Source organism: Equus przewalskii, chromosome 18 (genome assembly GCF_037783145.1).
Source record: "Equus przewalskii isolate Varuska chromosome 18, EquPr2, whole genome shotgun sequence".
In the NCBI taxonomy this organism is placed as follows: domain Eukaryota; kingdom Metazoa; phylum Chordata; class Mammalia; order Perissodactyla; family Equidae; genus Equus; species Equus przewalskii.
In genome coordinates, this window is record NC_091848.1 from 39,739,313 (window position 1) to 39,755,957 (window position 16,645).

A 16,645-nucleotide genomic window follows, 5' to 3' on the forward strand; every position below is an offset into this window, starting at 1 on the left:
TTGTAAACAATTTGTTGAGTCCTAACAATTGACTGCTATCTAATCAATAAAGTTATTTGTAAACTTATCATATTTGTATGCTTTACATTCTCTGTCTATAAACCTAGTCTCATAAAGTTATTTTAATTATTTAAGTTTCAAGGTAAAATAAACAACTTTAGAATTGAAGACAAACACATACACACGTACACACTTATCTGCATAATGAAATGTACTGTTATGAAAATCCATACTAGGCTCAAAATTTTATCTATAATACAAGCAAACCCCTTTCATATGCAGAAAGATCTGCCATTTAAAGCTTATGATAGACTATCAAAATCACTGCATTTTTGTCAAATTCATTTAAAGTCCATTACACAATGAACACAGATGGTACATTTCATGACTTTTAAAAATTTTAATGATGTACTCTATTTAAATAAAACAAAAATAAGTTTCCTGTAGAGGAAAGGTTATGTTGTTTAGACTCCATAAGATTTGGAATAAAGGATCAAAAAGAGTAGGAAATGGAAGGAAAGCTACATCTGCATATAACACACTTATCTTTCTAGTTATGCTTTTCCTTATAATTCCATCTCATTTTGATAAAATTTAAATGTTTTTTAGATGATATGTTTGTTTTTTATTTTAATAAGCACCTTATTTATTCTTGTGTTGCCACAATTGTTTATAGACACAGGTACCTATTATGAGGAGGGACATTTACATGTATGTAAGTTTACATTTTCAGGACAGCTTCAGAATGGTACAGCTAAATCCAAATAGGATGTCAAGATAGTTTTATTAAATTTGTTTAAAGGGCAGGGTAACAGCATACAACATACCTTACCTGCTCCATTGCATGCTTTCTGAAATTGCCTTGTCTTTCTTTTACTCTATGTCAACTAATAAGATATAGGTCATAATCATTCAAAATATGAAGAAAGATTAAAAAGTATCTGTATTATGTATAAAAAAGAACTGCTGACAGTATATGTAGACCATGATGCCTTACAAAGAGACAACTTTGGCTCAGGGACTCACTCTAAACCATGGCCTTAGGGGTGAGGAACAACTGGTTGGTGATTACTGGTTTTGCTCATAAGTGGGAATAGAGAGAACTGAAGGAAGTGACACAGCCAGGAAAGAGACCCATTATTCTCAGTTAATGTCTTTTTCATTCAGTGCTTCTGTAATAATTGCCAAGCCATTAAATAATCAAAACAGTGTATTTCCACTTGTTTATATATATGGAACCAATTACTATTTTTTGATCAATACTCATCAGTATCATGCACTGATTTCAGTAGAAAAGAATAATTATCTAATTAATTAATGGTTTACTTCAATTTCCAACTCCAATAATTAATTTTAGGGTTAAGGTTTCTGCTTTGTTGTCTGTAGTAATTTAAACATGCTTAGCTGTCATGTTGTATAAAACATCATTATCAACAACTGTGTTTATCGCTTCTGCTTATGTTCGGAGTACTGTACTAAGTGCCAAGGCACAAAGAAATAACTGACCACCAAGACGCTTAACTACTAGGTTAAACAAAATAAATATAAAAATGACAACATGAGGTACCATAACCAAAAGAGTGATAGACATCAAATGCTGTAGGGATTAAGAATAAAACTGTGGTTTCCTTTTATAATAGAAGACTTTCCTTCCTAGAAGCTAGATTGAGCATTAAAGGCCAGGATTTGGGTAATAGAGCACATGCCTTTTTTGACAGAAAGTGCCTAGTATGTTGAGGGAATAATGGGTAGGCCAATTTGGGTAGATTAAATAATTCATGTAGGAGAATAGTTAAAATAATGTTGATGAGGCACAAAGGAGCCATACAATGGCAATCTGTAAAATTAATATGCAATATAGATGATGAAGAGTAATTGGAAGCTTTCAAGTTGGAAACTGATGTGTCTAAACCAATGTTTCACAAATATTAATATGGTTTCATTTAATACAGCAATTTCGAGGATGTAAGATACTGATGCTGGAAAAACTAGGAAATTATTGCAACAGTGCAGGAAAAACAGAAAAAAGAATGAAGGAAAACAAACATTCTCAAAGAAATGTTTGATACAATTAACTGCACCAATATATGCATTAAGCGAGTAACATAAGAGGAGACAAGAGAAAAGAAGAGAAAAACATTCAAAGAAATAATGGTTGAAAACTTTCTAAATTTGATGAAAAACGTTATTTACACACGTAAGAACCTGAGTGGACTCCATATAGGATAAAAGCAAAGAAATCTACTCCCAAACACATTACAAAAAAAATGCTGAAGGCCCAAAAGAAAAACTTGAAAGCACCAAGAGAAAAATGACTCATCACATATGAGAGCCCTAATAAGATTAACAGCTGACTTTCTTATCAGAAACAATGGAGCCAAAAGGCAGTGGAATCATATGTTTAAAGTACTGGAAGAAGAAAAACCTGTCAACCAAGAATCTTATGTTCATCAAAATTATCTTTCAAAAATAAAGGTGAAATATATAGATATTTCCAGATAACAAAAACTGAGAGAATCTGTTGCTAGCAGAACTCTCTTACAAAAAAAACTAACGAAGTTCTTCAGGCTGAAAGACAGTAATTTGAATCCACACAAAATACAAAGAGGATCAGTAAAGGTAATTATGTGGATAATTATAAAAGATAGTATAATTGAGTATTTCTTCTCCAATCTTCTCAACTGATTTAAGAAGCAATTGTAAAAAATATGTATAGAATTTTAATGTGGGATATATAGTATATTTAACAATAACCACACAAAGAAGGTGGATGGGATAATACTCCAAGATAATGGCAAAGAAAGGATAGCAGGTGTTGCCATAATCATATCAGACAAGTGGACTTCAAGACAAAAAAGGCAACAAGAGACAAACGGGGGCAGTAGATAATGATAAAAGGGACACTCTACCAAAAGGACATAATACTTACACATATACATACACCCAACACAGGAGCACCCAAGAACATAAAGCTTAATCATTGCTGAGAGGGAGATTTATGCCAATAAGCAGCTATCTTAAAAAAAATGTGTATCAAATCAATAACCCAACCTTGCAACTTATGACACAAAATAAATGGGCAAAATGAACCAGAAGCAAGCAGAAAGAAGGCAATAATGAAGATCAGAGCAAAAATTAATGAAGTAGAGAAGAGAAAACTAATAGAGAAAATCAAATTGAAAATTGGTTCCTTGAAAAGATCAAGCAAATTGACAAAACTTTAGCTAAACTAACCAAAAAAAAGTCTCAAATTACTAAAATCAAGATTGAAAGAAGGGACATCATTACCTACCTAATAGAATTAAAAGGATTATAATTGAGTACTATGAATGATAATACATCAACACAATAATAGTAGGGGACCTCAACACCCCACTTTCATCAATGGATAGATCATTCAGACAAAAAGTCAACAGTAAAATAGTGGAATTAAAGGAAAAACTAGACCAGATGGACTTTATAGAGATATATATAACACTCCATCCAAAAACAGAAGAATACACATTCTTCTCAAGTGCACAGGGAACATTCTCAAGGATAGAACACATGCTGGCAAAGAGGCAAGCCTCAATAAATCTAAGAAGATAGAAATAATATCTAGCGTCTTCTCCAACAATAATTCTATGAAACTAGAAATCAATTACAAGAAAAAAGCTAGGAAAGGGACAAAGATGTGGAGACTAAACAACATGCTACTGAACAATCAATGGATCATTGAAGAAATTAAAGGAGAAATCAAAAAATAACTGGAGAAAAATGAAAATGAAAACACATTATACCAACTCATAATGGGATGCAGCAAATGTGGTGCTAAGAGGGAAATTTATAGCAATAGGCCCATGTTAACAGAAAATAAAAGGCTCAAAGAAGCAATCTTAAACTAAAGCTAACAGAATTACAAAAAGAACAAATGAAGCCCAAATTCAGCAAAAGAAGGGAAATAATAACAATTAGAGCAGAAATGAATGAAATTGAAACAAAAAAGACAGCAGAAAGGATCAATGAAACAAAGAGCTAGTTCTTTGAGAAGATAAACAAAATTGACATATCCTTAGCCAGACTCACTGAGAAAAGAAGAGAGAAGGCTCAAATAAATACAATTAGAAATTAAAGAGAAGAAATTACCACGGATACACAGAAATACAAAAAATTATAAGATAATGCTATGAAAAACTATATGCCAACAAATTGGACAATCTAGGAGAAATGGATAAATTGTTAGACTCACACAACGTCCCAAAACTGAACCAAGAAGAAATAGAAAATCTGAATAGAACAATCACAAGTAAAGAAATTGAAATAGTAATCAGAAACCCTCCAAAAAACTTAAAGTCCAGGAACAGATGGCTTCTCTGGAGAAGTCTACCGAACATTCAAAGAAGATTTAATACCAATCCGTCTGAAACTATTCCAAAAAAATGAAGAATACAGAACACTTCCTAACACACTTTATGAAGCCAGCATCACCATGATCCCAAAGCTAGACAAGAACAACACAGAGAAGGAAAATTACAGGCCAATATTGCTGATGAACATAGATGCAAAAATCCTCAACAAAATATTGGCAAACCAAATGCAGCAATACATTAAAAGGATCATACACCATTATCAAATGGGATTTATACCAGTGACACAGGGATGGTTCGACATTGGCAAATCAAGCAATGTGATAGATGACATGAATAAAATGAGGAATAAAAAGCACATGATCATCTCAATAGATGCAGAGAAAGCATTTGACAAGATCCAACATTGATTTATGGTAAAAAAAAAAAAAAACTCTCAATAAAATGCACATGAAGGAAAGCACCTCAACATCATAAAGTCCATATATGACAAACCCACAGCCAACTTCATAATCAATGGGGAAACACTGAAAGCTATCCCTCTTGAGAAAAGGAACAAGGCAAGGGTGTCCACTCTCGCTATTCTTATTCAACACACTACTGGAGGTTCCAGTCACAGCAATTAGGTAAGAAAAAGAAATAAAGGGTATCCAAATTGACAATGAAGAAGCGAAACTCTTGCTGTTTGCAGAAGACACAGTTTTATATAGAGAAACCCTAAAGAATCCATTGGAAAACTATTAGGAATAATCAACACCTACAGCAAAATTGCAGGGTAAAAATCAACTTTAAAAAATCAGTAGAATTTCTACACTCTAATAAGAAACTAACAGAAAGAGAACTCGAGAATACAATCCCATTTACAACCGCAACAAAAAGAATAGAATATCTAGGAATAAATTTAACCAGGGAGGTGAAAGACCTATACAATGAAAACTGTAAGATATCAGTGAAAGAAATCTATGATGACATAAAGAAATGGAAATATATTCCATGCACATGGATTGGAAGAATAAACATAGGTAAAATGTCCTTCCCACCTAAAGCAACCTACAGATTCAATGCAATCCCAATCGAAATCCCAGTGACATTCTTCACAGAAATAGAACAAATAATCCTACCAATCATATAGGGCAACAAAAGATCGTGAATAGCTAAAGCAATTCTGAGAAAAATGAACAAAGCTGGAGGCATCACAATCTCTAACTTCAAAATATACTACAAAGCTATGGTAATCAAAACAGCATGGTACTGGTACAGAAACAGACACACAGATCAATGGAACAGAATTGAAAACCAAGAAACACAACCACACATCTACAGACAGCTAATCTTTGAAAAAGGAGCTAAGAACATACAATGGAGAAAGGAAAGCCTTTTCAATACATGATATTTGGAAAATTGAACAGCCACATGCAAAAGAATGAAAGTAGACCATTATCTTTTGCCTTACACAAAAATTAACTCAAAATGGATTCAAGACTTGAAGGTAAGACGTCAAAACATAAAATTCCTAGAAGAAAATATAGGCAGTACACTCTTTGACATCAGTCTTAGAAGGATCTTTTTGAATACCATGCTTACTTGGGAAAGGGAAACAAAAGAAAACATAAGCAAATTGGAATTCATCATACTAAACAGCTTCTGCAAGGCAGAGGAAACCAGGAACAAAACGAAAAGACAACCCACCACAAGGAAGAAAATATTTGCAAATCATATATCTCCCGAGGGGTTAATCTCCAAAATAGCTAAAGAACTCATACAACTCAAAAACAAAAAAAACAAACAACCTGATCAAAAAACAGGCAGAGAATATGAAAAGACATTTTTCCAAAGAAGATATACAGATGGCCAATAGGCACATGAAAAAATGTTCAACATCACTAATCATCAGGGAAATGCAAATCAAAACTACACTTAGATACTACCTTACACACATTAGAATGGCTATAATAACCAAGACAAAAAATAACAAATGTTAGAGAGGATGTGGAGAAAAGGGAACCCTCATACACTCCTGGTGAGAATACAGCAATTATGGAAAACAGTATGGAGATTTCTCAAAAAATTAAAAATAGAAATACCATATAACCCAGCTATCCCACGACTGGGTATTTAATCAAAGAACTTGAAATCAAGAATATAAAGAGACTTATGCACCCCTATGTTCATTGAAGCATTATTCACAATAGCCAAGATGTGGAAGCAACCCAAGTGCCCATTAACTGATGATTATAAAGAAGATATGATATACATATACAATGGAATACTATTCTGCCATAAAAAAGACAAAATCCACCCATTAACAACAACATGGATGGACCTTGAGAGTAGTATGTTAAGTGAAATAAGCCAGACAGGGAAAGACAAACACCATATGATTTCACTCATAGGTGGAAGATAAACAAACACATGGACAAAGAGAATAGTTTAGTGGTTACCGGGGGAAGGTGGTTTGAGGGTGGGCACAAGGGGTGAAGGGGCACATTTATATGGTGACTGACAAACAATAATGTACAACTGAAATTTCACAATGTTATACACTATTAAGATCTCAATAAAAAAATAATAACTATAACCACTTCAATTTGGTAACAATCTAACAATACAAAAAAGGATAATTTGTGACAACAAAAACATAGAAGGGGAAGAGAAAAAGGACAGAACCTGCGTAAGCTAAAGGAGATAAGAGGCTATCAGAAAATGGACTACCTCATCTATGAGAACTTTTATACAAATCTCATGGTAACCACCAAATAACTCAGAGCAGAGTCACAAAATACAAAAAAAGGGGAAATTGAGAAACATATGACAGAAAAAGTCAATCCTAAATGGCAGACAGAAATATAAGGAAAAAGAGACAATGGAAATATGAAACAACCAGAAAATGAAAGATAAAAATGGCAGTACTAAGCCCTCATATATCAATAATCACTCTAAATGTAAATGGGTTGAATTCACCAATCAAAAGACACAGAGTGGCTGGATGGATTTAAAAACAAGACCCAACAGTACGTCGCCTCCAGGAGACCCATCTCAGCTTTAAATACCAACATAGGTTCAGAGTAAAGGGATGGAAAATGGTATTCCAAGCAAATGGTAAGGAAAAGAAAGTGGGTGTAGCCATAGTTGTACCAGAGAAAATAGAATTCAAGCCAAAAAGTTTAAGAAGAGACAAAAATGGACATTACATAATGAGAAAAGGGACATTCCACCAAGAAGACATAACACTTATTAATATATACGCACTTAAAAGAGGAGCACCAAAGTAGATAAGGCAACTTTTAATAGACTTAAGTGGAGAAATTGACAGCAACACAACAGTAAAGGACTTTAACAACCCACTTACATCAATGGATAGTTCATTCAGACAGAAAGTGAAAAAGGAAACATTGGCCTTAAATGATACACTATACACGAGATGGACTTAATAAATATATACAGAACATTCCAACCAAAAGCAGCGGAATACCCATTGTTCTCAAGTGTACATGGAACATTCACAAAGATAGACCATATGTTTGGAAACAAAAGAAACCTCAATAAGTTAAGAAGACTGAAATCATATCAAGCATCTTTTTCAACCACAATGCTATGAAATTAGAAATCAACTAAAAGAAGAAAGCTGGAAAAGTCACAAACATGTGGAGCCTAAACACCATGCTACTGAACAAGCACTGGATCAATGAAGAAATCAAAGAAGATATCAAAAATACCTGGAGAGAAATTCAAATAAAAACACAACATACCAAAACTTATGGGATGTAGCAAAAACGGTACTAAGAAGGGAGTTTATACCAAAAGAAGGCTATCTCAAGAAACAAGAAAAGTCTCAAATAAATAATCTAACAACATACCTAAAAGGACCAGAAAAGAAGAACAAATGAAGCCCAAAGTTAGGTGAAGGAAGGAAATAATAAAAATCAGAGTGGAAATAAATGAAAGAGACACTAACAAACAAACATAGAAAGGATCAAAGTAACTAAGAGACACTTCTTCAAAAAGATAAACAAAATTGACAAGCCCACAGCTGGAACAATGAAAAAAAGAGAGGAAGCTCAAATAAATAAAATCAGAAATTAAAGAGGAGAAATCACAATGGATACCACAGAAATATGAAGGATTATAAGAGAATACTATGAAAAGCTATACACCAACAAACTGGACAACCTAGAAGAAATGGACAAATTCTTAGAATCACACAATCTCCAAAAACTGAGTCAAGAAGAAACAGAGAATCTGAATAGACCAATCAGGAGACTGAAAGAGTAATCAAAAACCTCCTAAAAAATAAAAAGTCCAGCACCACACAGCTGCTTTGGTGAATTCTAACAAACATTCAAAGATTTATTACCTATTCCTCTCAAACGCTCGAAAAAAATTGAAGAGGATGCAACGCTTCCTTACTCATTCTATGAGGCCAATATCACCTTGATGCCAAAACCAGACAAGGACAACACAAAAAGGAAAATTACAGGCCAACGTCATTGATGAACATAGATGCAAAAATCCTCAATAAAATATTAGCCAACTGAATACAACAATACATTGAAAGGATAATACACTACAATTAGGTGGGATTTATTCCAGAGATGGAATAAATCCCACAGTATCCACACAACAATCAATGTGATATACCACATTAACAAAATGAAGAATAAAAATCACATGATCATCTCAATAGATGCAGAGAAAGCATTTGACAAGATTCAACATCCACTTATGATAAAACTCTCAATCAAATGGGTATAGTAGGAAAGTATATAATATACTTATATAATATATACTTAATATACTTAATAATAATATAATAAAGGCCATATGTGACAGACCCACAGCCAACATCATACGCAATGGTGAAAAACTGAAAGCTATTCCTCTGAGAACAGGAACAAGATAAGGGTGCCCACTCTCGCCACTCCTATTCCACACAGTAGTGGAAGTCCTAGCTAGAGCAATTAGGCAATGAAAAGAAATAAAAGGCATCCAAATTGGAAAGGAAGAAGTAAAACAGTCACTACTTGTGGATGACGTAAGTCTATACATAGAAAAACTTAAAGAATCCACCAAAAAGCTACTAGAAATAATTAATGAATACAGTAAAGTTGCAGGGTACAAAATCAACATACAAAAATCAGTCACATTTAGATACACTAACAACAAACTAGCAGAAATAGAATTCAAGAATACAATCCCATTTACAATCACAACAAAAAGATTAAAATACCTACCAAAAAATTTAACCAAGGAGGTGAAAGACCTATATGCTGAAAACTATAAGACATTATTGAAAGAAATTAAAGACGTAAAGAAACGGAGAGATATTCCTGCTCATGGATTGAAGGAATAAAGACAGTTAAAATGTCCATATTACCTGAAGCAATCTACAAATGCAATCCCAATCCGAATCCAAATGACATTTTTCACAGAAATAGAACAAAAAATCTTAAAATTTATGTGGAACAACAAAGGACCCCAAATAGCCAAAGCAATTCTGGGAAAAAAGAACAAAGTTTGTGGTAGCGCACTCTGTGATTTCAAAATATACTATAAAGCTATAGTAATCAAAACAGCATGGTACTGGCACAAAAACAGACACACAGATCAATGGAACAGTATTGAGGGCCCAGAAATAAACCCACACATCTATGAACAGCTAATTTTTGACAAAGCAGCCAAGAATGTACAATGGAGAAAGGAAAGTCTCTTTAATAAATAGTTTACGGAAACTGGGACAGCAACTTGCAAAAGAATCTTATACCATACACAAAAATTAACTCAAAATGGATTAAAGACTTGAATGTAAGATCTTAAGCCATAAAACTCCTAGAAGAAAACACAGACAGTATGTAAAAGGGTCTTAGAAGAACCTACTTGAATACCATGTCTACTCAGGCAAGGGAAGCAAAAGAAAAAATAAACAGGATTACAACAAACTAAAAAGCTTCCGCACAGCAAAGGAGACCATGAAGAAAAAGAAAATACAACCCACTAAATGAGAGAAAATATTTTCAAATCATATATCTGATAAGGGGTTAATAACCAAATTATATAAAGAAGTCATATAACTGAAGAAAAAATGAACAACCCTATCAAAAAACGGGCAGAGGATCTGACCAGATATTATGCCAAGAAGATATGCAGATGGGAAACAGGCACATGAAAAGATGTTCAATAGCACTAATTATTAGGGAAATGCAAATCAAAACTACAATGAGATATTATCTCCCATTTGTCAGAATGACTATTAGTAAAAAGAGAAGAAACAACAACTGCTGGAGAGGATGTGGAGAAAAAGGAACCCTCATACACTGCTGGTGGGAATGTAAATTAGTACAGCCACTATGGAAAACAGTATGGATATTTCTTAAAAGATTAAAAATATACCATATGATCCAGCTATTCCACTTCTGGGTATTTATCCAAAGAAAATGAAAACACTAATTTGGAAAGATATATGCACCCCTATGTTCATTGCAGCATTATTTACAATAGTCAAGACTTGGAAGCAACATAAGTGCCCATCAATGAATGAATGGATAAAGAAGATGCGGTGTGTATATATACAATGGAATACTACTCAGCCATAGAAAAGATAAAATTGTCCCAATTTTAACAACATGGATGGACCTTGAGGGAATTATGCTAAGTGAAATAACTCAGACAGAGAAAGACAATTACCATATGACTTCACTCATATGTGGAGATAAACACACAGATGCGAAGAACAGATTGGTAGTTACCAAAGGGGAAGGGGATGTGGGGAGGGCAAATGTAGTAAACGTGCACATGTGTATGATGAGGGATGGCAACTAGACTTTGGTGGTGAACACAATGCAGTTTAAGTCGAAATATAATGATGTACACCTCAAATTTATATAATAGTATAAACTAATGTGACCTCAATAAAATAACTAGTTTCTAGCACATACGCACACAACAATAAATAAATAAGCATTGTATTTTGTTTTGTATGCAGAATTTTCATTTATACTTAATATATTCCTAATTAGTTTTTATATTTTAGGTGTGCAATTGCATTATTAAAATAATTATAATTTTGAACTCTTTCTAAACTTTTAAATATCATATTTCTTTTTCAAGTCTAATTACATTGGAAAGTGTTTTCAGGAAAATGTTAGATAATAGTGATAACTGTTGACACCTCTGTCCTGTTCCTGAGCAACAATGTCACTAGTAAATATTTCACAGGATTTGGTTTAAGATCATGTATGTAGCTCTGTGTGTGTGTGTGTATGTGTATATGTGTGCGTGTGTATGTTTAGCTGAGGGCATTATGATTGAAGAATAAATATTTGAGATCATTACAATTTATTGTGAAAAAAAATCAATCCCTGCAGTGCCAGAGAAAACTAGCCGCAACAAAGGCCATGTCATCACAGTGCTAATGTCAAGTGAAATAGGCACTAATCTAACCTCATTGGCTGTGGCCACCCTCCCTCTTGTCCCACCAGTGCCCAATGATCTGAGTTTCAGAAAAAGCCTCTTCTTGTAGTCTAGAAAATTTTGATTTGTAGAAAAATAAAATCTAGATGGGTTTTTCAGTTTAGGAGACATACTGGCTAGGGGAAGGAGGGAGCAACAAAACTATATTCTACAGTATATACAACATAACATCCACAATATGCATGATACAGTCCAAATTATTAGACACATGAAGCAGGAAAATGTGAGCCATTCTTACGAACAGAGAGCAACTTCAAGGTGAAGCAGATGCTGGTATTACCAGACAAAGATTTAAAGCAGCTATTATACCTAAGTTCGAGGTTCAAAGGAAAGGAAAGGAAAATGCTTATAATGAATGACAAGAGAAATCTTAGCGGAGAAATAGAAAGCATAAAAAAGTAACAACTGGAAAAAATACCTGAAATGAAAGAATAACTTGTGGGCTTAAAAGCTGAATGAAGACTGGAGAGGAAAAGAGCAATTAAATTGATGATAGATCAATAGGAATTATCCAATTTGAAATTCAGAGAAAAAAATGATTGACCAAAAAAAACAACACAGGCTCAGAGACATGTGGGACAATACTGAAAAATTCTACTGGAAAGGTAATGGTGTCCCAGAAAGAGATGAAATAGCAAATGGAGCAGGAAAACATATTTGAAGAAATAAAGGGTGAAATTTTCCCAAATTTTGTGAAAGACGTAAATTTAAGAAGCTCTGTAGCTCAATAGAACCCGAAACAGAATAAACTTGAAGAAAACAAGCCTAGGCATATTGTACTCAAGTTGCTAATAATAAAAGGTACAAAAAATTTTTGAAAGCAGCCAGAGAAAAAAGACAGATTATATATGGAGGAACCAAAAATCAAAATACCACACATTTCTCATTCAGAAACTATGTAAGCCAGAAGACAGTGGAACAACATCTTTAAAGTGTTCAACACCTTAAAAACAGCATATATGCACACACACACACACAAACTGTCAGCCCAGAAATCTACATCCAGCAAAAATGTACTTCAAGAATGAAAGCAAAAAAAGAAATTTTCAGATAAATGAAAGAGAAGTGAATTTATTTCCATCAGACCTACACTCTACAAGAAATGCTAAATGATGTTCTTGTATCTTCAGGAACAAATGAAAAGCATTAAAAATTATAAATAAGATAAAATACAAAAGAATATTTTTCCCTATAGTTAAAAAAAATACCTAAGACTAAAGCAAAAATTATAACAATGATTTAGATGTAGCTCATATGATAACTACTGTATAAAGGACAGTGAGTGAAAGTAAATAAACATGTATGGTTGTGAAATGTCTACTTATGTTAAGTGTTATAAATGTTAACTCTAACAGACTGAAACATTAAGGAAGTATACTGTAATTCCTCAAGCAACCGATTTAAAAAAATGTGATGATAAAATGCCTATATGTAACTAAAATGGAATTCTAATAAGACCTTCCAAATAATCCAAAAGAAGGCAAAAAGGGGAGAAAAAAGAACAAAAAAACCAACAGGACCAAAAGAAAACAAATAATAAACTGGTATATCTAAATCCAATCCTATCAGTAATTATATTTAATATTAATGGACTAAACACTCCACCTAAATGATATAAGACTGGATAAAAGAGCAAGATCCCACTATATGCTCTCTACAGGAGTCATGATGGATGCCTAATGATAAAGCCTCAAAATACATGAAACAACAAAGGAAAGAATTAAAGTGAAAAGTAGACAATTCTATAATCATTGGGAAATTTTAATACCACTCTCTCAGAAATTGATAGCATTAGTCAAATATCAGCAAAATTATAGAGAATCTGATTAACGTTATCAATCTGATTGACCTATTGATTTTTAAGTATATAAAGCAGAAATGAACAGAATTACAGGGAAAAAATCCATAATAATAGTGATTTCAACTTACCTCCCTCAGAATCGAAAAATCAAACAACAAAATCTTCACCAAGATTTAAACAATACAATGTAAAAATCAATTTCAAGTTTGACCTTTGTGTAACAGAAAACATACATTCTTCTCGAGCACACTTGGAACTTTATGGTAATTGTGTATATCTAATTATAAAGCAAATCCCAGTAAATTTTGTAGAACTAGTATCATTCCACCTTCTCTGACTACAATTAATTTTAAAATCTATAATAAAAAACATTTTTAGAAATAGAAAATGTATGTCTTAATAGCTCATAGGTGAAAGGAGAATTATAATAGAATTAGAAAATACCTCAAACTGAATATTAATCAAAATTACAAATTATTAATGCAATTACATATCAAAATTTGTAGGCTACAACTAGAGTGGTACTTACATAAAATTTTTATTTTAGGAAATATAAACAGCTGAAACCAAAGGGAACTAAATGAACCTGACGACTGTAGGTAGATATGACTAGGAATGCCTCTCTTGTCAAAGTCACTGACACTTGCTTAAGTGTGTCATGGTGAGGCAGCAGGAATTTAATCTGATCTATATGAGAAACACAGAAGCTGATGTTTTCAACAACCTGTGAACAGAACTTCATCTCTTTCAACAGGAAAAGAGAATTATAGAAAACAATCCAAATTGATCAAAGAAATATGGATATAGTAGAACACATGAAAGTACCAAATATCCAATCAAGATGAAAAGAACTTTTATAGAAATTGACTGTTGAGAAGAATAGAATAGAAAATTTATGAATAAATCATATTACACACCTGAAAATAACTGCAAATAAAAGGTATCAGGATTTTTTTGGGTGGGGGGAGGGATCCCACCATAGAAACAAATAACTAAACCTGAGTGGGATGCACAGCAAACACCTATTCCAAGTTTCCATAATGGCAATCTTTAAATAAAGTATCTCTAAGTAAGCATCTAAACATAAAGTAATCTCTAAGTAAAACTGCTGGGTTAAATGTTGTAATAATTTAATCATTTGCAGATGAAGCATGCAACTATGGTATAAAAAATGGCAGATCACTACAAAATGGAATAATTTCATCTTGTGATTTATGGGTCACCCATTATAAAAAACATACCACTATTTTCTAAACCTGATACTATAATAAACGCTCAGAAACTATAAAATAGAATGTATTCGATTAAGTGCTAGGTGTTGATCTCTCTATTCTTACAAACAACGAATGGGGTGAGATAAACCTGAAACTTGGATCATACGCAATATTGTCTGAAATAATATGGTCATCTGAATAAAAGATATTCATACATTTGAACTTTTTATTCTGCCCAGTTAGGTAGAGAGGTCCTACATAAATCCTAAATATCTCCTTTCAAGAGGAAGATAATAAGATAAATACAACATATGATAAAAACCACAGTTCTCATAATTTAGTGGAATCAAATGGCAAAAATGGGAAAAATGAGAAAGTCTGGAAAACAACAGACTATAAAGCAGCATAGGAATTAGGTCTGAAACTCAGATCTATATGGTGTCATTCTCTTGCTAGGTCCTTAACCTTTAAAACTGGCCAAATTTCCTATATTATCTCTGCCTCAGATACATCAACCATCCATTATCCAATTTTTGGTTGGGAAAGTCTCTACATACGTATCATTTACAAAGTAGAAAAGTGGATAGACAGGAAGAAGGGAAGTACAGAAAGTTTTGGGACATAATGTGGGGATCTGAAGGAGGAATAAAAAGCTATTTAGAATCAGACACTATGTCCTATCACCTTTTTCTACCAAACACACTGATACCACCTCTCCTACTTTAAGTCAAGGCATTGTATCTCCAGAGTTCATTTCTTTTGAAAGCAGACATCTTACCATGTGGAATTGTGGTCTGGAAAGGACGACTTGGGCTCTTCAGGTTCCATAAAGTCAAGCTACCATCTGAATGGCTGCACATGAACTGTTTGCCCTCATGATGCCAATCAATTGAATGAATAGCCTAATGAAATAACAATTAGAAACAAGTTGAGGGGGAAAAAAACAAAATGTTACATCATTCTATATTCCAAAGGAAAAATATTCTGATATAAAATTATTCCAGCAACAATACTTAAGAAACATATGCAATTTTTCTGACCCAAATCACAATACCTTTGGCTCCATCTATAGGTTTTATGAGAGGCTGTAAAAACTCATCTCCTGAGATAAAGAAAAGTTAAGTAAATTTCATAATTTCATTAGATCCCAGAATTGTTGGTGGTAAATCCTATGCCCTCCCTATATCCTATACTGCTTCTTTGAAAAATTATTTCCATAGAAGTGAAAGCAAGGTTATCAGAAGGTAATTTCTGGTAAAGTAGAGGCCTAGTTCCACTTAAAGTAGCCAATTTAGAAAGTAATTTACATAAAAGCTACCATCTGAGGGCTTACTATCTGCCTGATCCCATGGTAAGCATTTTATGTATATTATCTCATTTAATTGTATAAACAGGTACTATTTTTTCCAATTTATTCATGGTGAAATAGACCTAGAGAGATTGAGATAATTTTTCAGCTCACACAACTCAAAGCGAAGCTCTATGTAACTACAAAACCCATATTCTCAACCACTGTACCATATTGCCTCTAACATATATCATTTAAATTGATTTGAAGCAAGAAGGGTTTAAAATTTTTTATATTCATAGATTCACTCTGTAGACATGAATTAGATAAAATTAAAAAGTAATTAGTCCATTTTCCTAAATTGTTTCATTCCCAGTGGTAGAACAGTGTCTTGCATAAAGTAGGTACCCAATAAAATATCTGTGGAATGAATAAGTTATTTCCACACTTTTGGTATTCCTTCTAAATTAATAAAGTATATATAGAACTTGGGTAATGTGCTAAGCTCAATGAGAGAAGCTCTAGTAGC

At 33.1% G+C, this 16,645-nt stretch overlaps 1 protein-coding gene across 20 annotated transcripts in view; it reads right to left on the reverse strand.

The window, feature by feature from the left end:
* Positions 1–16,645, reverse strand: part of STXBP5L (syntaxin binding protein 5L) — a 350,864-nt gene that overhangs the window by 171,965 nt on the left and 162,254 nt on the right. For all 20 annotated transcript variants that reach the window (XM_070583799.1, XM_070583808.1, XM_070583812.1 and 17 more), the window contains one exon: positions 15,607–15,730. In XM_070583799.1, the coding sequence (XP_070439900.1) occupies positions 15,607–15,730 (124 nt within the window). The remainder of the gene's footprint in view (positions 1–15,606; positions 15,731–16,645) is intronic.